The sequence below is a fragment of the Solanum tuberosum genome, unplaced genomic scaffold (genome assembly GCF_000226075.1).
Source record: "Solanum tuberosum cultivar DM 1-3 516 R44 unplaced genomic scaffold, SolTub_3.0 scf00217, whole genome shotgun sequence".
NCBI lineage: Eukaryota > Viridiplantae > Streptophyta > Magnoliopsida > Solanales > Solanaceae > Solanum > Solanum tuberosum.
In genome coordinates, this window is record NW_006239142.1 from 554,338 (window position 1) to 578,715 (window position 24,378).

Consider the following 24,378-nt stretch of genomic DNA (forward strand, 5'->3'; position numbering starts at 1 on the left):
AAGAGAAAAATAGGATAAATAGAACTAACCTTGTTACAGAACATAAATTAAGCGGCGAGAGCGAGAGAGAAGCCGAAGAGATGAATAAAGAGGGAAGAGTAGGTAGGTTTTATAAGAATGTGACAACACCGAGAATGAAAGAATAACACATGTAAACGTTACAACCCTCTTAAGTAGGTTAAATTCAATGTAAATCACCAAAATGCCCCTTACCGCATCAATCAATATTACCTCGGTAATGCCAACGGCCAATACTGACTCTTTACACTAGGACAACTAATACGACCCTTTTTCAAAGAGGCCGCCTTTAAGAGTCTATTAAGTGAAATCATTTAATAATGGATAGATACAAGTTATACAATCCTCACACGAGGAAACAATAAGGCTTTCCTTAAGATAATTTACACATACAATAAAATAAGGAAAGCAATCAACGACATACTACTGTTGAACTCTTTCCGAGATCTTTTTTTCCTTTGGAAAGATACAAGAAAGAAACTATCAATCTATTGATATTGGAAAACCTAACGGATTCTTTCAATGTATCATTTCTAAATATAATGAAATTCATGGGTATATAGAAAGAAGTCTATTAAATTGAAATGATTTTTTAATCATATTTCAATCGTTAATTTATATGATAAAGAAGAACCACTACTAAAAAGTATTATACTCTTGATCGTGAAATATTCATTGTTGTTGAACCGTGAATGACATTCCTTGTACTTTGAATATAAAAAAGTATAAGAAACAGGGAAGATTTTGAGGAGTGAAATATGTTTGCATAATTTTCTTGGGAAAACTACATAAATGGGCAATAAAATCTAAAATAATTACAAGTTTATACTTAAATCAAAAGTAATTCCTGAAAAATCCATTCTCTCATAAATAATTACAGTCCATACCCCCATTCATTAAGGGTGAAATTAGTAAACGGGGTATATAGTGTAATTATTTAGTGGGGTATGAATGTAAAGGGATATATGTTTGTAATTATTTTGCTTTTATGGGGTATTTGCTTATTTTTCCCTAATTTCTTTATGTTATTACAGATTAAATGATGTCTATGTATATCAGTTTATATTGCTTAAAATTTATTTATTTTTAGTTTTTCTTTCTCTTCTTTATAATATATTTTCTTTAATGGAAATCTTCCCATACATGGACAAAGTTAGAGAGAAAGTTATGAATTTGATATAATCCAATAGCTTTGATCAAAATTATGTATGTGTTTAAAAAGTTACTTTATATATATAAATAAAATAGAGAAAATTTCAGAAATAGCAAAGATAATAGACATAATAAGGCTCTATAGCTATATTTTCGATAATTGCGCCCTCATAGCTATAGTTTTGTTTGCTATGGAGATAGTGGTTTGTATATTTCGCTTGCAAATTTACAAACATGGTAAGTTTATGCAAATGGAGGCTGCAATATGTATATTTCGCTTGCCCATTTGTATATTTCTCTTGTGAATATACAACAATGGTAAGTATATACAAATTATGTATTTATACATTTAGGAATTTTTGTATGTTTCGTTTGCCAATATACAAACAGGATAATTAATTATGAATTTATTCATAAGTCGTATACAAATATCTAGGGCAAGTATATACAAATTCTGGATTTATACAATCAGGGACTGAATTATACAAATTCTGAATTTATACAATTAGAAAACCAAATAGTAAGATTTTGCAAAACTATCGGCACGAATTAAAAATGATGGGCGTCGTTACCTTTATATTTTCATCTCATTTATCTTTATTTATTATTTAATAATCATATTTCATTTTTTATCCTACCTTTTCATTATAGCTCTACATCGTACCCTACTTTTCTTGTAGGTTTATCACTCAAATCATGGATGTGTGACATTATGTAACGACAGAGAAACATACAATCTATCCAAACATTGTATTCATCAAAACAATAAAATTACAATACAATACAAGACGATACATTATGAAACAATTATTGAGGAAAAAAAATATGAAAAGAGAAAAAATAAAAAAATATTTTTTTCCCTATGATTGCCAACTATACAAACACATCCACCACTAGATGGCTTATCCTTATCTCTAGCAAGAATAAGAAAAAGAAAATGTCTTGTTTAAAACTATAATTTGCTGGTAATTTCTACTAAAACACACAACTTCTTTATAGTATTATTTAGCAATTAATATGTAAAACGAAGTTTTCTATAGATACTAGTGTGTATAAGTGTGTCTTTGAGATTTTGGACATAGATTGGGGGGGGGGGTACTTATGCATTTTCCCTATATACTAATCTCTAAAAAAATATATGTTGTACTAGAACTACTAATGTTTGCTTTCTATTCTCAATCTCTGTAATATATTAGCAAATGCTTTTTTTTATGTCATCAGGCAAAGTGCAATAATAGTAACTTTAAGTGTTCAGTTGACAAAGATGTGAGTTGAAGTGTCTAGGTGATAAACGGAGCCATGTACAGGTGCCTCTCAGGTCATTCCGCCTTTCATATTAAGCTCTTTTATTTTTGAATAGTCAAGAAACCACACTCCATTATTCTTTTGTTGGGCAAAAGCTGGGCCGACTCAACAACATTGGGGGCCTAAAACGAAACTTAAGAGAGGGGCCCTAATATTTTTTTGGACAAATTACAGAAATACACACCTTTTTGTTTCACTTATTTTCATTATCCCCTATTACTTTTAAAAATCTCCAAAATCCCTTATTCTTTAATGTATCCGAGCCAGTATTTAATGTATCCGAGCTAGTTTTTAATGTATCGAGCTACATATTAATGTATCCGAGCCAGTATTAATGTATCCGAGCTACATATTATGTATTTGGGCTAGTTTTTAATGTATCCAAGCTACATATTATATATTAATGTATCCGAGCCAGTATTTAATGTATCCGAGCTAGTTTTTAATGTATCGAGCTACATATTAATGTATCCGAGCTTCAATTATTGTATCCGGTTTTTTTAATTCTTAAGGAATTAATGTAATTAGAAACTTATTAGGGATAAATTGTAATTTCATATTAAAACTATGGGATTTATGTAATTTACCCTATTTTTTCCCCATCATATATACTTTTGCTTTTATTTAAAATCTACTTTTTTAGATATTTTAGATGCGAAGTCATTATATACTGTTTTATAATCAATTTGTTTTAATAATTTCTTTTCAAATGATGATATAGCTAATTCATTCAATCTCTCTTTAGACATTGTTGATCTTAAAGAAGATTTAATCAATATTAATTTCGTAAAAACCTTCTTTTGGCTAAGTCAACATACATGAACTGTTAACATTATTCTATAAGCAATATGTGTATTTGGAAACGAATCAAGTCTTTTTATTTGATTGAGTATTTTAATTAGATCATTATCTTCTACTTGTATTATTTCCCTTAACACTTTTAAACTTTAAATTTAAAAAATAAATCTAAACCATCAATATCAGAATAACTATTACATGATAAAGAAAGTTCAAGGTTAAGACAATATTTTTATTTTATTCTCATCATCTAGTGATCTCAATATTTTACCACTAAATAAGAAATCAAAAATATTTCCATATGCTTCAATTGGTTCAAATCTATTTTGAAGTGAAAAAATAGTTTGATCTACTCTACATATATAAAACAATCAATTCTAAAAGGTTCTTCAAGGGACTTTGTGATTTCGCTATCCACATTTTCATCAAATTGTTTCTTACGAAATTCAAGATTATTTTCATCTCATATGTAATTTCCTTAGTAGAAATCATAACTTTCATAGTACATATATATATTTTTTATTATTTATTTTTTTTAAAAAATAACATATATAAGTAATTGTTTTTAAAAAATGGGGACCCCAAGCGATGGGTTTAGTGGCCTAGGGGTTAAGACGACCCTGGGCAAAAGGACAGTTTTGCTACTTCTTTTTTTCTATGGCTGTCAGCTGTAGAGTGTAGATAAAACATAGTTGTACTAATTACAAGCAAGACAAGTAGCAAAAGAGAAGGAGAGAAATCATTCTTGATCACATAATACTCTTAGCATTCAACAGGTAAAATAAACATTGTGCTGCCACACAATGACATATTACTAGCGTTGGTGTTGAGCTACAATGATCTTCCCGCACATTTAAAGAGATGTTTTTCCTATTGTGCAATATTTCTTCAAGATTATCCATTTAGGAAAGAACAAGTTATTCATCTGTGGATTGCCAATGGTCTCGTACCACATAAAGATGAAATAATTGAAGATTCAGGCAACCAATATTTTCTCGAGTTGAGATGAAGATCATTATTCGAAAGGGTCTCAAATCCTTCTGAAGGGAACATAGAGAAATTCTTAATGCATGATCTTGTCAACGATTTAGCCCAAATTGCATCTTCAAAACTTTGTATCAGGTTTGAAGAGAGCCAAGGATCTCACATGTTGGAAAAAAGTCAGCACTTATCATATTCAATGAGATATGGTGACTTTGAGAAATTGACACCACTCTACAAATTGGAGCAGCTGAGGACATTGCTTCCGACATGTATTGATGTCGATAATTGTTACCCTCTAAGCAAGAGGATGCAGCTTAACATACTTCCTCAGATTTTTGGACCTTTCTCAGACGGATATAAAAAAGTTGCCAGATTCCATTTGTGTGTTGTATAACTTAGAGACACTTCTCCTGTTACATTGTAGTAGTCTTGGGGATTTACCGCTGCAGATGGAAAAGCTAATCAACTTACATCATCTTGACATAAGCAACACTTATCGGTTGAAGATGCCGCTACATCTGAGCAAGTTGAAAAGCCTCCAAGTGCTAGTTGGAGTCAAGTTTCTTCTAGGTGGTGGCGGTGGTTCGAGAATGGAAGATTTGGGTGAAGTACATAACTTGTATGGATCTCTATCAATTCTAGAGTTGCAAAATGTGGTTGATAGAAGGGAAGCTCGGAAGGCAAAGATGAGGGGAAAGGAACATGTTGATAATTTATCTTTGGGGTGGAGTGAAAGTAGTAGTGCTGACAATTCACAAACTGAAAGAGAACATACTTGATGAGCTACAACCAAACATAAACATTAAAGAAGTCAAAATCACCGGATATAGAGGGACAAAATTTCCAAATTGGCTAGCTGATCATTCCTTTTTTAAGCTAGTGAAATTGTCTATTGGTAATTGCAAGGACTGTGATTCCTTGCCAGAACTAGGACAGCTTCCGTCTTTGAAATTCTTTTCAATTAGAGAGATGCATCGAATAACAGAGGTGACGGAAGAATTCTATGGTAGTTTGTCCTCCAAAAAGCCTTTTAACTCTCTCGAAAAGCTTGCATTTGTAAAGATGCCAGAGTGGAAGCAATGGCACATACTAGGAAGTGGCGAGTTCCCAAAACTTGAGAAGCTTTCAATTGCAAGTTGATGGGAAAGTTGCCTGAAAATCTTTCTTCTCTGACAGAATTGAACATTTCAAGGACACCTCTTTTCGACGACGCTGCACTGTTTGCATCCCAACTTCAAGGAATGCAGGCTGACAGAATTGTTAAATTATCTGTTGCTCATTGTAACTCTCTTACCTCCTTACCTTTTAGCATTCTGCCGAGTAACTTGAAGACAATACGGATATCTCGTTGCCAGAAATTGAAATTGGAGCAGCCAGTTTGTGAGATGAGTTATTCTAACATGTTTCTGGAGGATTTGACACTGCAAGAATGTGACTTGCTCCCGAGAGCACGCAAATTGAGGGTACAAAATTGCCCCAACCTTACTAGCTTTTTGATTCCTACTGCCACTGAAAGTCTCCATATTTGGAATTGTGAGAATCTTGAAATAACTTCGGTGGCATGTTCGGGGACACAGATGAAGTATTTGTGCATTTTCAACTGTTCAAAGCTGAAGTGGCTGCCAGAACGTATGCAGCAACTCCTTCCATCTCTTAAAACACTGAATCTGTGGAATTGTCCAGAAACAGTGTCATTTCCTGAAGGAGAATTATCCTTCAATTTACAAGTACTTGAGATCTATAATTACACGAAACTGGTGAATGGTCGAAAGGTGTGGCATTTACCCTGTCTCAGAGAGTTAGTGATCGCACATGATGGCAGTGACAAAGAGATAGAACATTGGGAGTTGCCTTGCTCTATTCAATGACTTACCATACGCAATCTGAAAACATTAAGCAGCCAAGTTCTCAAAAGCCTCACCTCTCTTGAATATATATATATGGTTGATTTACCTCAAATTCAGTCAATGATGGAACAAGGGCGGCTTCCCTCATCTCTTTATGAGCTACATTTATCTCGCCATCATGAGCTCTGATCACTTCCTGAATCAGCACTACCCTCCTCCCTCTCTGAGCTGATCATCGAGGATTGCCCGAATTTCCAATCCCTTCCAGTAAAAGGGATGCCCTCTTCCCTATCTAAGCTGATCATCAAGGATTGCCCTAATCTCAAATCCGTAAAAGGGATGCTCTCTTCCCTCTCTGAACTATATGTTTCCGACTACCCATTGCTCAAACCACTACTAGAATTTGACAAGGGGGAATATTATTGGCCAGAAAGTGCTCATATCTCGAACATAGAGATCGATTGGGAATGCCTTTAATGATTAAAACAAATGTAAGTTATTCTTTTTCCTCACAAGCTTTCTATTTTTGTTTACTTCACTTTGCTTTCCCTTTTTAAAAATCTTGTTGAGCAACATTGAGTGTCTATTGCCACATTGAAGCCAAGAAATCATCTTCAGTTCGATATGAAAACTTCCATTGTTAGAATTAGATATTATAGATTCTAAATGTTGTGCGTTATAGAATTGCATATATCTTGGATGGGAGGTATGGATTAGTTTCTCATTGCTTATTGGTTTATGCTCTTACCACATTTTAATTTCACATCTCAATTGGGAAAGACATCATATGTAGCTTATGTAACCATGTATAATTGAAATTTAAGTTCTCGTAATTAAGCATCAAATATCCCATGCCAAGAATGAAACTTTGCTAGCTTCACAGTAGAACGAAGATCTGCTGTCACTATAGAAAATCTTTTTAATGCAGGATACATTCTATTTGCACTATCCTTGAATGTTTGCACATATTTAGTAGTTGGTGGTGTATTTCTTTCTTCAGGCCTGCAAGTTCTTACATCGATATTTATTTTTCATTACTTCTCTTAGTTTATTAATTATTTGCTCTTGTTAAATCATGTTGGCATTGGGAGTAATAGTTTTGTGTAGGAAGTTCATAGCAAAGTGTAATATTAACAAATTAGAAGCTTTTTCTATCAATGACAATACGTAGATATGATAACGAACACACAGAATATGTAAACAGAGGTGTATCCAGGATTTTCGCAAGATGGGTGCACAATTACAAAAAAAATGTTTCTTAAATATAAATTTGACTGGTTTTACTTTTAGGTTTTTAATATGAACCATTAAATTTTAAAAATTATAGGTCCAAAACATATAATGCTACTAGTTTTAAATTTTAATATACACATTTCATTTAATTATATAAAAATTTTACAGTGCTAATTTTTTTATGATTTTTAATGTAACACACTTGAAAATTTTAAAAGATTAAAGGAAAAAAACAAAAGAATAATTAGCTGAAACGTCAAAAATGTAACCAATAACCACTTAGAGAAGTGTTAGTAAAAGACAAGATAGATATAAGATTTAAATTTCTATCCTCACTTAGAGGGGTGCACCCAATCATCATCGTATTATTATATGATACTTTGAACGTGGGTTCACACATCTATATAACATTACTATATATGATCTAGAGAGGGGAGATGGGTTCACGTGAACCGACAACACCCCCTCTGGATACGCCCCTGTATGTAAAGTACATGTGGAAGAAAGTCAGAGGGTTATGACCTGCATTTTAGTTTATTTCAATTCAACTCATTCGGTCCAAATAGCTATTAACCCGTTTATTTATTAACTCATTCCAATTTTACTTGCCCTAATTCAATTCAATCCGCTCATTTGACACATCTATCTTAAAGCATTTGAACAATGAATTATCTGGCCCCGACTATTAGCGAGTTTTAATTTCAAAAAAATCTTGATGGACGATAAAATTTTAGCTCAGTTGGTGAAAATTTCATTTCCAATAGAAATATATGTGAATTTGGTGGTATATGGTCCCCGCCAAACTATAGGTTCTTAACTCCTTTTTTCCATTTTAAAATAGGAACATAAAAAAATATCAAAAATATCCTTTAACTATGTGAAATTGAATAAAAATGTCATCAATTAATACTATGATCTAAAACTGCCCTTACTGTTAACATTTGGTCAAAAAGTAACCCTAATGTTGTTTAATGGGTCAAAAATGTCTTTTTGAAATAAATATGTTACTTCTTTTTAAGAAAAGAACTATTTTCCTAACGATGATAATTATAATTAGAAAATGTTTATTCTACTTCAATTAAGGTTAAGATATAAAAGTATTTTCTATTTTCTTTGAATATTAATGGGGTTACTATGATCTTATATATATGACCTATATGATCAGTTAAAAAGATACATGGAGTTAGTTATCAATTACTAGTTTGGTCTAAAAATGTTTTTGCCGTCAATAGTTTGATTAAAAAATGTCACTAATGCTACTTAATACGTCAAAAATATCCTTTTTCGAAATAATTTTTTTTTATAAGCACATTCTTTTTCTAATGATGATGATTTTTTTAATTAGAAAATGTTTATCCTAATACTTCAATTTGGAAATGATTAAGATATAAAAATATCTTCTATTTTTTTTTTATCATTATCTAAATAAAAATTAATGATAGGGTTACTATGATCTTATATATATGACCTATATTATCAGTTAAAATGGTACATGAAGTTATTCTATTTTAATGGTTAAAATGAGAGTAGAAAAAAAATATTTCCTACTTATTTATTAGTTAATGTGATTTTAAAAGAAAAGAGACAAAAATTGGATTCTTTAATAGTAATATCTTTATTAGGAATAAAATATGGTTAAAAAGAAAAAAAAATATACTAATATATTTATTAGGAAAAGGACATTTTGGACCAGTTTGGGGGGGGGGGGAATAAAAATGGGTCCACATTTTAAATTTTAATTTTCAAAAATGTATTTTTAATTAATTAATTAGTGTAATTAATTTTAAGAAGCGTTAAAGAAAAAAATTAATAAAAAATTAATTAATGACGTGGTGCTGACATGTAGGGGTGTGCATCGGTCAGTTCAATTCGGTTTTATGTATTATCGGTTCGATTTATTGGTTTTCAGTTTTTAAATATGCTAAACCAATGACCAAACCAATAAGATATTTTTTATCGGTTTTTGGTTTAGCGATTTTGATCCTTAACAATTCGGTTTTCTGTTTAACCAATAAGTAAATACTGATAAATAAATATATGATAATTTGACGTGACAAGAATAATGCAACTTTACAAATGCTCATAAACTAGAAATAATAATAGCAAACATGAAAAGAACTATACAGGTGTAACACACAGAGAAATTAAGAGGAACAGAGTTCTTACTTTAGGTTTTAACTGTTTGTATAATGTGAAGTTGTGAACTCAAAAAGTCACAGTGAAGTGTGAATTGAAGGCTAAATGACAAAGACATAACTAGTAAGATATTGAGATTAACATTTATATTTATGTACAGGTAAAAATAGTAAATTACTATAGTCTTAATGGGTTATCGCTTAACCCAATATTAAATACCAATACCGAACCAATTACCCGATTTTTTTTATAAAACCATTAAAAAACAGTTAACCCAATAACTCGAGGATAATAAACCAACAACACTTTTTCGATTCGATTTATCGATTGGTTCGCTTTTTGCACACCCTACTGACATGGCTATGTTGTGTCACTTATATGGCTATGATGTGACAAGTGAGAGTGGTATTATAATCTAAGGGTGGTTTTAAATTCACTTCGAAGTTGTAATAAGGAGTATTTAAATGCCCAAGTAATTAAAGTGTTCAAGTAAGTTTTGCTGCCAAGTTTAGGAGTATTTGATGTATTCTCTCAAATTATAGATACCTTTGAAAAGTCACACTCATGGAAAGGAGTTTTGATTATTTTTTCCTTCTATGGCTGTCCATCTCCCCCCACTCCAACCCCAATAAAAAAAATAGCCCATTATTGACTCTTGTTGTTGGGTGAAAAGTCATAATTATGGAAAAGAGAATTATAAGTAAGACCATTAGTAGCAAAAGAGAGAGAGAAAGAGAAATCAGTGATCATTCTTGTTTGCAAGTTACTCTTTAGCATTCAACAGGTAAAGGAAATTGAAGATATAAACATTTTATCTTCTCAAAATCATTCTTGTTTTGATTTTCAGATTTCAGAAATGGAGGTTGGCTTAGCAGTTGGTGGTGCATTTCTCTCTTCAGCTTTGAATGTTCTCTTTGATAGGCTTGCACCTCAGGGTGAGCTGCTCAAGATGTTTCAGAAGCATAAGAATGATGTTCGTCTCTTAAAGAAGCTGAGAATGACTTTGCTTGGTCTTCAAGTTGTGCTAAGTGATGCAGAGAATAAGCAGACATCAAATCAATTTGTGAGCCAGTGGCTTAATGAGTTTCGACATGCTGTCGACTCTGCTGAAAACTTAATGGAAGATGTCAATTATGAGGCTTTGAGACTTAAGGTTGAAGGTCAGCATCAAAATCTTGCAGAAACAAGCAACCAGCAAGTAAGTGATGATTTCTTTCTTAACATAAAGGACAAGTTGGAAGAAACCATTGAAACATTGGAGGTGTTGGAAAAACAAATTGGTCGCCTTGGCTTAAAGGAGTATTTTGGTTCGATTAAACAAGAAACTAGAACACCTTCAACTTCTTTGGTTGATGATTCTGATATCTTTGGTAGGCAGAGCGAAATAGAGGATTTGATTGACCGTTTAATGTCTGAAGATGCATGTGGGAAAAAACTGACTGTAGTTCCTATTGTTGGAATGGGCGGCGTGGGTAAGACAACACTTGCTAAAGTGGTTTACAATAATGACAAGGTGAAGCACCATTTTGGTTTGAAAGCTTGGTTTTGTGTTTCTGAGGCATATGATGCTTTCAGAATAACAAAAGGGTTACTTCAAGAAGTTGGCTCATTTGACTTAAAGGATGACGACAATCTTAATCAGCTACAAGTCAAATTGAAGGGAAGCCTGAAAGGTAAGAAGTTTCTTGTTGTCCTTGATGATGTGTGGAATGATAACTATCATGAGTGGGATGACTTGAGAAATCTTTTTGTACAAGGACATATGGGAAGTAAGATCATTGTAACTACACGTAAGGAGAGTGTTGCTTTGATGATGGGTAGTGGAGCAATCAACGTGGGAACTCTATCTAGTGAAGTCTCTTGGGATTTATTCAAACGACATTCACTAGAAAATAGGGATCCTAAGGAACATCCAGAATTGGAAGAGGTTGGAAAAAAATTTGCAGACAAGTGCGGAGGGTTGCCTTTAGCTCTAAAGGCACTTGCTGGTATTTTACGCAGAAAATCAGAGGTGGATGAGTGGAGAGACATTTTAAGAAGTGAAATATGGGAGCTGCCAAGTTGTTTTAATGGTATATTACCAGCATTGATGTTGAGCTACAATGATCTTCATCCAGATTTGAAGCGATGTTTTGCTTTTTGTGCAATATATCCCAAAGATTATCAATTTTGTAAAGACCAAGTTATTCACCTGTGGATAGCTAATGGTATTTTACCGAAGTTGCATTCCGGTAACCAATACTTTCTCGAGTTGATATCAAGATCATTGTTCGAAAGGGTCCCAAAGTTTAAAGGGAAACCAGATGGATTCTTAATGCATGACCTGGTCAATGATTTAGCCCAAATTGCATCTTCAAAACTTTGTATTAGGTTTGAAGAGAACAAAGGATCTCGTATGTTGGAGCAAATTCGGCACATGTCTTATTTAATGGGCTATGGCGACTTTGAAAAGTTGAAACCCCTCTAAAAATTAGAGCAGTTAAGGACATTGCTTCCAATCACTAACTATCACTGAAATAGGCTAAGCAATAGGGTGATGCATAACATTTTACCAAGACTAACATCCTTAAGGGAATTATCATTGTCACACTATGAGATTGTTGAGTTGCCAAATGACTTGTTTATCAAATTAAAGCTCCTGAGATTTTTGGACCTTTCTCAAACAGCGATTAAAAGGTTTCCAGATTCCATTTGTGCATTGTATAACTTGGAGACACTTCTCTTGTCATCTTGTTATTGTCTTGAGGAGTTACCGCTGCAGATGGAAAGGCTAATCAACTTATGTCATCTTGACATAAGCAACACTTCTCGCTTGAAGATGCCGCTACATCTGAGCAAGTTGATAAGCCTCCAAGTGCTAGCGGGAGCCAAGTTACTTCTAGGTGGTCGCGGTGGTTTGAGAATGGAAGATTTGGGTGAAGTGCAGAACTTGTATGGATCTCTATCAGTTTTAGAGTTGCAAAATGTGGTTGATAGAAGGGAAGCTGTGAAGGCAAAGATGAGGGAGAAGAATCATGTTGAGAAGTTATCATTGGAGTGGAGCGAAAGTGTTGCGGACAATTCACAAACTGAAAGAGACATACTTGATGAGCTACACCCTCACACAAACATAAAACAACTCCAAATCACCGGATATAGAGGAACAAAATTTCCAAATTGGCTAGCTGATCCTTTGTTTCTTAAGCTAGTACAATTGTCTCTTAGCAACTGCAAGGACTGTGATTCCTTGCCAGCACTAGGACAGCTTCCTTCTTTGAAATTCCTTTCGATTAGAGGGATGCATCGAATAACAGAGGTGACGGAAGAATTTTATGGTAGTTCATACTCCAAAAAGCCTTTTAACTCTCTTGAGAAGCTTGAATTTGAAGGGATGCCGGAGTGGAAGCAATGGCACGTACTAGGAAATGGAGAATTTTCTACACTTGAGAACCTTTCAATTGAAAATTGTCCTAAGTTAATGGGGAAGTTGCCTGAAAATCTTTGTTCTCTTACAGAATTGAGTATTTCAAGATGTCCTGAACTCAATTTGGAGACACCTATCCAACTTTCAAGTTTACAAATATTTGGTGTTTTTGATTCTCTTCTTTTTTATGAGGCTGGACTGTTTACATCCCAACTTGAGGGAATGAAGCAGATTGTTGATTTATCTGTTGGTGATTGCAACTCTCTTACCTCCTTACCTTTTAGCATACTGCCAAGTACCTTGAAGACAATATGGATATATCATTGCCGGGAACTGAAATTGGAGTCGCCAGATGGTGAGATGAGTTATTGCAACATGTTTCTCGAGGATTTGACATTGGAAGAATGTGATTCTATATCACCTGAGTTGCTCCCAAGAGCACGCACTTTGTGGGCAATAAGTTGCCCCAACCTTACAAGGTTCTTAATTCCTGCTGCCACTGAAACTCTCTCTATTTGGAGTTGTGAAAAACTTTCGGTGGCATTTCCATCTGCGATAACGTATTTGCATATTGATGACTGTTCGAAGCTGAAGTGGCTGCCAGAACAGATGCAGGAACTCCTTCCATCTCTTAAGGAACTAATTCTGGAAAATTGTCCAGAAATAGAGTCATTTCCTGAAGGAGGATTGCCCTTCAATTTACAAAAACTTGAGATCCTTCATTGCAAGAAACTAGTCAACGACCGAAAGGAGTGGCGTTTACAGAAACTTCCCTGTCTCAGAGATTTAGTGATCAAACATGATAGCAGTGACAAAGAGATTGAACATTGGGAGTTGCCTTGCTCTATTCGACAGTGAACATTGGGAGTTGTCTCAGTTAGATTGCAGTAATCACTTTAATAGTCAAATAAAACGACTTGTCTGTAATTGCAATATGTGGATTGGTAAGAAGGTTGTGATTTCCAATTCGCACAGCTGTCTACTATGCCTTCCTTGAGATGAAGCATGACTTGCTGCAAATGAAACATCCAGCTCTAATGTACCCAAAGGTCGGATGAGGACAAGACCATGGTTGGTTACGCTTCAACTCAGTTTACCCAGTATACACATAGTGTGATTGCTGTTGTCTTGGTGTTCCCGAGCATATAATATCCGTGTGATAACACGAAGGCGTGGAGGTGGCAAGGCGGTAAGAAATATGAAGAAAAAACTGAAAGTTTTAGAGAAGTTTTGAAACATTAGCAAGGCTCAACAATGATTTGGAAAGTGGAATATTTTTGTAAGGTCTATGGATGTTGGATTGAACATCAAGAGTCAGGACTATGAATGTAATAGTTTGTATTGTTGAGACTTTAGGTTCTATGTTCGCATGACTTCAAAATGCGTCACTTGACTCTAAGGTCGCTTCTTCATATACCAGCAATCAACTTCTCTCTTGCCTAGGATGCTACAATGACATTCTTTTGGATGCTACAATGACATTCTTTTTACTCTGGATAAATAGAACATTAAGTGAAAATTCCTCCAGGCTTAGAAAGAGAAATCTATCAAAAAAGGGGAAAAAGCTCGAAGTATCCAACAGAGTATGTCGGATTAGCCATTTATTTTAACTTATTTTTCCCTTCTACACACTTTTTTTTGTCTCCCACCCGGTGTGTAGAGCTCGCATTGAAGCGGCGACTAAATTCGAATCGCGTTCTACAGGGCCCATTTTGGTATGGACTCAAACTGAGACCTCTGGTTAAGGGTGAAACAATCTCACACTAAATTACAACAAATTATTGTCACGTTCTATTATAATGATAAAATGTTTTTGACCAATCATAGTAAATCATGAGTTGACATTCTAGATCACAACAATTACAGATCATGACCGTAATAAAAGCAAATTAACATTGCTTAATATTTTAAAGACCTATTACTATCTCCAAAAAATATATGTTGTACTAAAACTACTAATGTTTGCTCTTTCTATTCTCAAATTCTATAATATTTAAGGAAATGCTTCTTTTTTTATGTCATCAGACAAAATGTGATTGTTATAACTAGTGTCATGATCCAAACATTAGTTTTAGCACAGCTAAATTACTTTTGGTCCCTTTTCACACTATAATAAGCCGGGTAGAATTCTATCATTTTAAGCTCTTTATTTTTTAGTCCCCCACCTAGGCTCCCCTTTCTACATCCCTAATAAATTACCCTTCCTTTCTTGCTTCAATTATTGAGTTGAGAATGTAATGAATTTGCTTCAATTTATCATTATCTTCTTGTTGTTTGGAAAGTCTTACTTATGAAAGGAGAAAAAAAATGAAAGTTGGCACCTGGTGGCAGCGGCGGAGCCAGGAATTTCAATAAAGGGGTTCAAAATCTGTAGAATAGATACACGAAGTAGCCGCAGGGGGTTCAACATCTACTATATATACATAAAAATATTATTTTAACCATGTATAAATAGTATAATTTTCTGCTGAAGGGGATTCGGATAAACCACCTTAGTATAAGGTGGCTCCGCCCTTGTCTGGTGGTGCATTTCTCTCTTGAGCTTTGAGATGTTCCGTATCGTTAACACGATGGTTTATTATGTATAAATATAATATTAAATAAATTATATAATACAACTAGCACATGTATTTATTTTTTTCTAAAGAAAAGGGTCTGATATACTTTTTAACTTTGTGATTTAAAGCTGATATAACTCTTCTTAAAAGAGTGGCTTACATATACTTCTATTGTTACATAAATGACTCACATATATCATTTTCCTCTAAAGAAAATTTTAAAAAAATCAATTTTAAATTATTTTTTTGAAAAAGCCATTTATGTAGGGATATATTTGATCCTTCTCACATATAATTTTTTTTGGCTTCTTTGATTCAACGGCTAATTTGGATTTATTATTTTGATGATTAAATTTATTTTTACTAAATTTCTTGTCAAATTTAGTACATATGCCCAATTTATTTATTTTTTAATGATACAAAAAAAATACAACATATCTGAAAAAAATTAGCTCTAAATTTTTATTATTTAAAAAAAAAAAAGAGTTGAAAAAAATTCTCAATTTAATTTTTGTTAGGTTTTGATGTGGAATTAAGAGGGGTAGGTAAGTTGATTGGTGACCATCAAATTTTATCAATTACTTTTGGCACAACTTGTGTTGTCTTGGCCTCATGCCCTTTTCCACTACATCACAATAACCCAACAATCAATATATATTGAGAGAGAGCGTGCGTGATCGCAAAATTGATGTACTAACTTCGATCAATTTAAGTGTTATAGCTTATTTGAACACAAAATTTAAGAAATAAAAAGTAAAATTTATGATTTTAAATTAAATATATATATGTGTTTTTTAAATTTTGTAATCTTAAACTTTCGATAAATTATGGACAAACTAAAAGTATCAAAGAGGTTCTACTTTGTAGAATACACAAATATTAACTTATTAAAATCTTTCGATGCATTTATGCAGCAAGTTCAATAGAAAAGATATGATGAGTGATTATAAAAAGAGATTATGTTGATTTAAAAGATAACCACATGGAATCTAATTAAATATAAAATAATCAAATGTCCTTGAGGAAGGTAACCACATGGAATCTAATTAAAAGTTCTGTTCAATTCAAAATTCATCAATAATATTTTCAAGAATGATTTCTTTTTTTTTAAAAATAAAAGAAAGAAAATTTTCAAGAATGTAAAGTAAACATATTTTTAATATGATAGATCCCTTTTAACACTATAATGAGTTGTGTAGAAATCTATCATTTTAAGCTCTTTTATATTTGAGTCCCCCACCTAGGCCCCCCTTTCTACATCCCAAATAAATTACTCTTCTTCTCTTGCTTCAATTATTGAATTGAGAAAGTAATGAATTCGCTTCAATTTATCATTGTCTTCATGTTGTTTGAAAAGTCTTACTTTTGAAAGGAGAAAAAAATAACAGTTGGTGGTGTATTTCTCTCTTGAGTTTTGACTCATAGGGTCTAACATACTTCTTAACTTTGTGATATAAAGTTTATATGACTCTCGTTAAAAAAGTGGCTCACATATACCTTTTTTCTTCTAACAAAAGTGAAAAATTCAATTCAACATTTATGTAAGGATATATTTGATCATTCTCACACGTAATTGCTCATCCTCAATGTATCCATTTGTTCATCCTTCCATTGTTGCATCTTTCAATGATAGAATTCGTCCACTTCTTGACTGTATAGACAAGCTCCGCCACCTTAACATAATGCAAGAAGGTATCCAGCTCCCAACGATCGTAGTAGTCGGAGATCAATCACTAGAGTTGCTGTACAAGGACAACCTGAAGATATTTATGAGCAAATTATGAAATATATAGTCCCTGAAGAAAGCATAATCTCAGAAACAAGCCTTAAAACAAGACTCATTAATTGTCAAACACCCCAGGAAAGTAATTTTGTGCAATTCAAATATGGAAGTAATTTTGTGCAATTCAAATATTGAGATGTTATCCGCGAGTGTGTTGCACACTTTTACGTATTTGGCTGAATTAGCCAAAAATGTCAAAATAGCACAACGTACTGAACCTTGTATTGATGTTTAAATGATACAAAGACTTTGGTCTCTAAATGGTCCCCATTTTCTACAACCCCCAACTACCCTCAATTGAGAAAGCAATGAATAGTCACTAGCAAACATAGTTGTACCAATTACAGCTTCTTGTTTGTAAATTTACTAGCAAAAGAGAGAGAGAGAGAAATCAGTGATCATTCTTGTTTGCAAATTACTTTTAGCATTCAACAGGTAAAGTAAAGTTGTTAGTAATTGAAGATACAAACATTCATCTTCTCAAATTTCTTAAAATCATTTTGTGTTTTGCTTTGCAGATTTCAGAAATGGAGTCTGGCTTAGCAGTTGGTGGTGCATTTATCTCTTCAGCTTTGAATGTTCTCTTTGATAGGCTTGCACCTCAGGGTGAGCTGCTCAAGATGTTTCAGAAGCATAAGAATGATGTTCGTCTCTTAAAGAAGCTGAGAATGACTTTGCTTGGTCTTCAAGCTGTGCTAAGTGATGCAGAGAGTAAGCAGGCATCAAATCAATTTGTGAGCCAGTGGCTTAATGAGTTTCGAAATGCTGTCGACTCTGCTGAAAACTTAATGGAAGAGGTCAATTATGAGGCTTTGAGACTTAAGGTTGAAGGTCAGCATCAAAATCTTGCAGAAACTAGCAACCAGCAAGTAAGTGACAATAACCTGTGCTTGAGTGATGATTTTTTCCTTAACATAAAGGAGAAGTTGGAAGACACTATTGAAACATTGAAAGATTTGCAAGAGCAAATTGGTGACCTTGGCTTAAAGGACCAATTTGGTTCCACTAAACAAGAAACTAGAACACCTTCAACTTCTTTGGTTGATGATTCTGATATCTTTGGTAGGCACAAGGAAATAGAGGATTTGATTGTCCGTTTATTGTCTGAAGATGCAAATGGAAAAAATCTGGCTGTAGTTCCTATCGTTGGAATGGGCGGCGTGGGTAAGACAACACTTGCTAAAGCCGTTTACAATAATGAGAAGGTGAAGGACCATTTTGGTTTGAAAGCTTGGTTTTGTGTTTCTGAGGCATATGATGCTTTCAGAATAACAAAAGGTTTACTTCAAGAAATTTGCTTAACGGTTGATGACAATCTTAATCAGCTACAAGTCAAATTGAAGGAAAGCCTGAAGGGAAAGAAGTTTCTTGTTGTCCTTGATGATGTGTGGAATGATAACTATAACGAGTGGGATGACTTGAGAAATCTTTTTGTACTAGGAGATTTGGGAAGTAAGATCATTGTAACTACACGAAAGGAGAGTGTTGCTTTGATGATGGGTAGTGGAGCAATCAATGTGGGAACTCTGTCTAGTGAAGTCTCTTGGGCTTTATTCAAACGACATTCACTAGAAAACAGGGATCCTGAGGAACATCCAGAATTTGAAGAGGTTGGAAGAAAAATTGCAGACAAGTGCTAAGGGTTGCCTTTAGCTCTAAAGGCACTTGCTGGTATTTTACGCTGCAAATCAGAGGTGGATGAGTGGAGAGACATTTTAAGAAGTGAAATTTGGGAGCTTCCAAGTTGTTTGAATGGTATATTACCAGCGTTGATGTTGAGTTACAATGATCTTCCTGCACATTTGAAGCAATGTTTTGCTTATTGTGCAATATATCCCAAAGATTATCCATTCTGCAAAGACCAAGTTATTCACTTGTGGATTGCTAATGGTCTTGTACCACAGTTTCGTGCAGGTAATCAATACTTCCTTGAGTTTAGATCAAGATCACTATTCGAAATGGTTCCAGCATCTTCTGAAAGAGACGTAGAGAAATTCTTAATGCATGACCTTGTGAATGATTTGGCCCAAATTGCATCTTCTAAACTTTTAGGTTGGAAGAGAACAAAGGATCTCATATGTTGGAACAAAGTCAGCATATGTCCTATTCCAAATCAGAGCAGCTGAGGACATTGATTCCAGTCAATAACTTTTACTCAGATCAGCTAAGCAAGAGGGTGATGCATAACATACTGCATAACATATTGACAAGACTAACATCCTTAAGGGCATTATCATTGTCAGGTTATCCGTTTGTGGAGTTGCCGGATGACTTGTTTATCAAATTAAAGCTCCTGAGATTTTTGGACCTTTCCTCGACAATGATTAAAAAGTTGCCAGATTCCATTTGTGTATTGTATAACTTGGAGACACTTCTCTTGTCATATTGTTCTTATCTTGAGGAGCTACCACTGCAGATGGAGAAGTTGATTAACTTGCATCATCTTGACATAAGCAACACTGATCGGTTGAAGATGCCGCTACATCTGAGCAAGTTGAAAAGTCTCCATGTGCTAGTGGGAGCCAAGTTTCTTCTAGGCAGTCCTGGTGGATCGAGCATGGAAGATTTGGGTGAACTGCATAACTTGTATGGATCTCTATCAATTCTAAGGTTGCAAAATGTGGTTGATAGAAGGGAAGCTTTGAAGGCAAAGATGAGGGAGAAGAATCATGTTGAAAAATTATCATTGGAGTGGAGTGGAAGTAGTGTCGCCCACAATTCACAAACTGAAAGAGACATACTTGATGAACTATGCCCACACACAAACATAAAAGAAGTCGAAATCACCGGATATAGAGGGACAAAATTTCCAAATTGGCTAGCTGATCATTCGTTTCTTAAGCTGGTGGAATTGTCTCTTAGCTACTGCAAGGACTGTTATTCCTTGCCAGCACTAGGACAACTCCCTTGTTTGAAATTCCTTTCCATTAGTGAGATGGATGGAATAACAGAGGTGACAGAAGAATTCTATGGCAGTTCATCCTCCAAAAAGCCTTTTAACTCTCTTGAGAAGCTTGAATTTTATAATATGCCAGAGTGGAAGCAATGGCACATACTAGGAAGTGGCGAGTTCCCTAAACTTGAGAAGCTTTCAGTTGTAAATTGTCTAAAGTTGGGGAAGTTGCCTGAAAATCTTTGTTCTCTGACAGAATTGATAATTTCAGTATGTCCTGTACTCAATTTGGATACATCCCTACTTGAGGGAATGAAGCAGATTGTTGAATTATCTATTGTTCATTGTAACTCTCTTACCTCCTTACCTTTTAGCAGACTGCTGAGTTCCTTGAAGAGAGTAGAGATATCTGATTGTCAGAAATTGAAATTGGAGGAGCCAGTTGGTGAGATGAGTTATTGTAATATGTTTCTGGAGGATTTGACACTGGAAGAATGTGATTGTATAGATGATATATCACCTGAGTTGCTCCCAAGAGCACACACATTGAATGTATCTAATTGCCACAACTTTACTAGGTTTTTGATTCCCTCTGCCCCTGAAATGCTCTCTCTTTTTAGTTGTTGCAATCTTGAAAGACTTTCGGTGCCATGTGGGGGGATCCAGATAACGTTTTTGGATATTTCGCACTGTTTGAAGCTGAAGTGGCTTCCAGAACGTATGCAGGAACTCCTTCCATCTCTTAAGAATCTGCATCTGGATGATTGTCCAGAAATAGAGTCCTTTCCTGATGGAGGATTGCCCTTCAATTTACAACAACTTGTGATCATGAATTGCACGAAACTGGTGAATGGACGAAAAGAGTGGCTTTTACCGAGACTCATAGAGTTAGTGATCGAGCATGATGGCAGAGAGGAAGAGATGGAACATGATGGCAGAGATGAAGAGATGGAATATGATGGCAGTGACGAAGAGATCGAGCATGATGCCAGTGCCGAAGAGATCGAACATGATGCCAGGGACGAAGAGATCGAACATGATGCCAGTGACGAAGAGATGGAGCATGATGGCAGTGACAAAGAGATTGAACATGATGCCAGGGACGAAGAGATCGAACATGATGCCAGTGACGAAGAGATGGAGCATGATGGCAGTGACAAAGAGATTGAACATGATGCCAGGGACGAAGAGATCGAACATGATGCCAGTGACGAAGAGATGGAGCATGATGGCAGTGACAAAGAGATTGAACATGATGCCAGGGACGAAGAGATCGAACATGATGCCAGTGACGAAGAGATGGAGCATGATGGCAGTGACAAAGAGATGGAGCATGATGGCAGGGACGAAGCTATTGAACATGATGGCAGTGACGAAGAGATCGAACATGATGGCAGTGACGAAGAGATGGAACATTGGGAGTTGCCTTCCTCTATTACAACTCTTAGCGTACGCAGTCTGAAAACATTAAGCAGCCAGGATCTCAAAAGCCTCACCTCTGTTCAATATCTATCTACCTCAAATTCAGTCAATGTTGGAAGAAGGGCGGCTTCCCTCCTCTCTTTCTGAGCTACATTTAAGTTACCATGATGAGCTCCATTCACTACATCTTTGGCACCTCACTTCGCTTCAAAGTCTACACATCGTTCATTGCCATAATCTCCAATCACTTTCCGAATCAGCACTACCCTCCTCCCTCTCTGAGCTGACCATTTTGGATTGCCCTAAGCTCCAATCACTTCCAGCAAAAGGGATGCCCTCTTCCCTCTCTAAACTAACTATTTCCCGCTGCCCATTGCTCACACCACTACTAGAATTTGGCAAGGGGAAATACTGGCTAAATATTGCTCAAATTCCCATCATATATATTGATCATATATACATGTAATGATTATAACAAATAGTGCTCTGACAAATGTAAGTTATTCTTTACCCTGAGAAGCTTATTATTTTTGTTTACTTCACTTTGCTTTTTTGCTAATTCTTTTCCTTTGTTTTAATATCTTGTCGAGCAGTGTGGAGCGTCTATTGCTCAAACAACGGCTACTGACCAAAAATTGCTCATATTTCCACCATAAATGTTGATTGGGAGAACCTGTAATGATTAAAACAAGTGGTGCTTCAATAGATGTAAGTTATTCTATTTCTTTAGTATCTTTTCATTTTTAGTTTATTCTTTTTCTGTTATATCTTTTTGACCAGTGTGTATCATCTATGGCTTCTGTGAAGTCAAGGAAATATGTTTAGATTTGTAAAAGAAATCTTTATATTTGTAATTATAGACCGTTGCTTGAATGTGGTCTGACACCTAAGTGTAAGTGAATAAAGATAGTTTCGCAGTTTTGTCGCTGAATAACTATCTGCATTTTAATTTTTTTGCTTTGATCACATGTAAAATGCAGATAGTTATTCATCGAAATGCCATTTTGATATTTTTTTCTTAAAAGAAATAAATTGAAAATAGTTATTTATATCAAATAGTTGTTAAATAATAAATTTCAATTTTTTTGCTTTGATCACATGCCGTGGCCGACATTGAAATTGATAAAAATATTATCTAATTAAAAACTTACTATTTTAAGTCATAAATTTAATATATATTAATTAACTATAATTAGGTAAATAAAAAAAACATAGTATTTTGAAAGATACATGTCATGCATGTACTTAGAAGTCATTTGATTGGATGATTTGAGAGTTTAGCACAAAATTTAGCTTTATTTATTTCGTATTTAATTGTCATTTTCAAATACCTATTACTAATATTAGTATTACACTCACATCATCAATTTTCGCAAACATAATTTTTCTCATTGTTGTAAGAAAACGTTAACGATCTTTAAAAGTCACTCGATATATGAATAAAGTTACAATGAAGACTATAATGCAAGATTTCTGGTTTGATTGTCATCTTCAATACCGGCCTACTATAAACATTAAGTTTATGCTTTGAACTTTTTATACATAAATTTCTGTGATCATTAGAATGATATATATCTTTGATATTAATGACGTTTAATATTCTTTTCAGAATATAATTAGATCGTGCTCATCATCAAACGCGTAGCTTTATTTTTATGTTCCATAGAGAATCTAAGTTTTAGAAAAGATAATCACGGATAATGACAGGAGTATTAGGAAAAAGTAAACTTCCATTGGCAGAATTATTAGATGTGTTATAGACTTGTAGCTAATTGTTATGCGTTATATAATTCTTGGAAGGTAGCTGGTATTGAATTGGTTTCTCATTGCTTAGTGACTTATACTCTTATCACGTAGTTTAACTTCAAATCTCAATTGCAAAAGACATCATATGTAAGCATCAACCATCCCATGTCAAGAATGAAACTTTTCTTAATAGTATAACGAAGATCTGTAGTCACTATAGAAGTAGAGGGAATTGAAATTGATCATGAGGGAAAAGTATATCATCGAGTGGTACAAGCTGTTCAAAGTATGATGCTGTCTTACTTACTACTCTTTGTTACAATTACAGACTGTGTGGTCTGTAATTGTAACACGGGGATTGCCTTAGAGTTCTAAAATTTCTTTTTAATTGCTTTCAGTATGGAGGTTGTGATTTCCAAGTCGTGCAGCCGTCTACTATGGCTTCCTTGAGATGAAGCATGACTTGATGCAAATGGAACATACAACTCTAATGGAACCCAAAGGTACATTAGGAAAAAAGTTGTTTTAAGTATTACGCAAGAGAGGTATTGGCATTATGGTCATAGATTATAAGGAAAGATATTACTTTTTCATTGTCAGGATTTTGACAAGGCTCGGTGATCATTTGGGAAGTGAAAAGTTTCGAAGGTTTCTCTGTTCAAGTCGAGAAGTGAAAGCTATTGAACTATGTATGTAATAGCTTGTACTGTTGAATTTTGGTCCTAGGCCCCTACGACTTTAAAATGCATCACTTGGGTCTAATGTCATTCTTTTTATACCAACAGTCAATATCTTTCTTGCGTTTTATCGACGTGGTACATGCCTAGTATACTACAATGATGTTCTTTTTACTATGGATACCAAGACATGTACAAATTTGTAAAATATAAAAAATACCTTCTGAGCCATATATGATATACTGAATTATAAACTTCTTCACCTTACAGTAATCACTTTCTTAGTAAAATAAAAACGATAGTATTTCATTACTTGTCTAGAGGAATCATAAGTGTACAACTATATATAGAGAGACATGTGTGCGTTGGTCTGTAATTGCAATATGTGGATTGGCCAAAAGTTCTAAAATTTCTTTTTAATTG

At 34.3% G+C, this 24,378-nt stretch overlaps 2 protein-coding genes and 1 pseudogene across 2 annotated transcripts; all 3 read left to right on the forward strand.

Annotated features, from left to right (window-relative positions):
* The first annotated feature begins 4,763 nt into the window (after positions 1-4,763).
* Positions 4,764-5,397, forward strand: LOC107062309 (putative disease resistance RPP13-like protein 1). The gene is made up of 2 exons (XM_015312823.1): positions 4,764-4,992; positions 5,138-5,397. The coding sequence occupies exons 1-2, from the start codon at positions 4,764-4,766 to the stop codon at positions 5,395-5,397; spliced, it is 489 nt and encodes a 162-aa protein (XP_015168309.1).
* Positions 5,398-10,213: 4,816 nt separating this feature from the next.
* Positions 10,214-24,378, forward strand: LOC102591821 (putative disease resistance RPP13-like protein 1; annotated as a pseudogene).
* Positions 17,689-19,131, forward strand: LOC107062303 (putative disease resistance RPP13-like protein 1). The gene has a single exon (XM_015312805.1). The coding sequence runs from the start codon at positions 17,745-17,747 to the stop codon at positions 18,855-18,857; it is 1,113 nt and encodes a 370-aa protein (XP_015168291.1). The 5' UTR covers positions 17,689-17,744; the 3' UTR covers positions 18,858-19,131.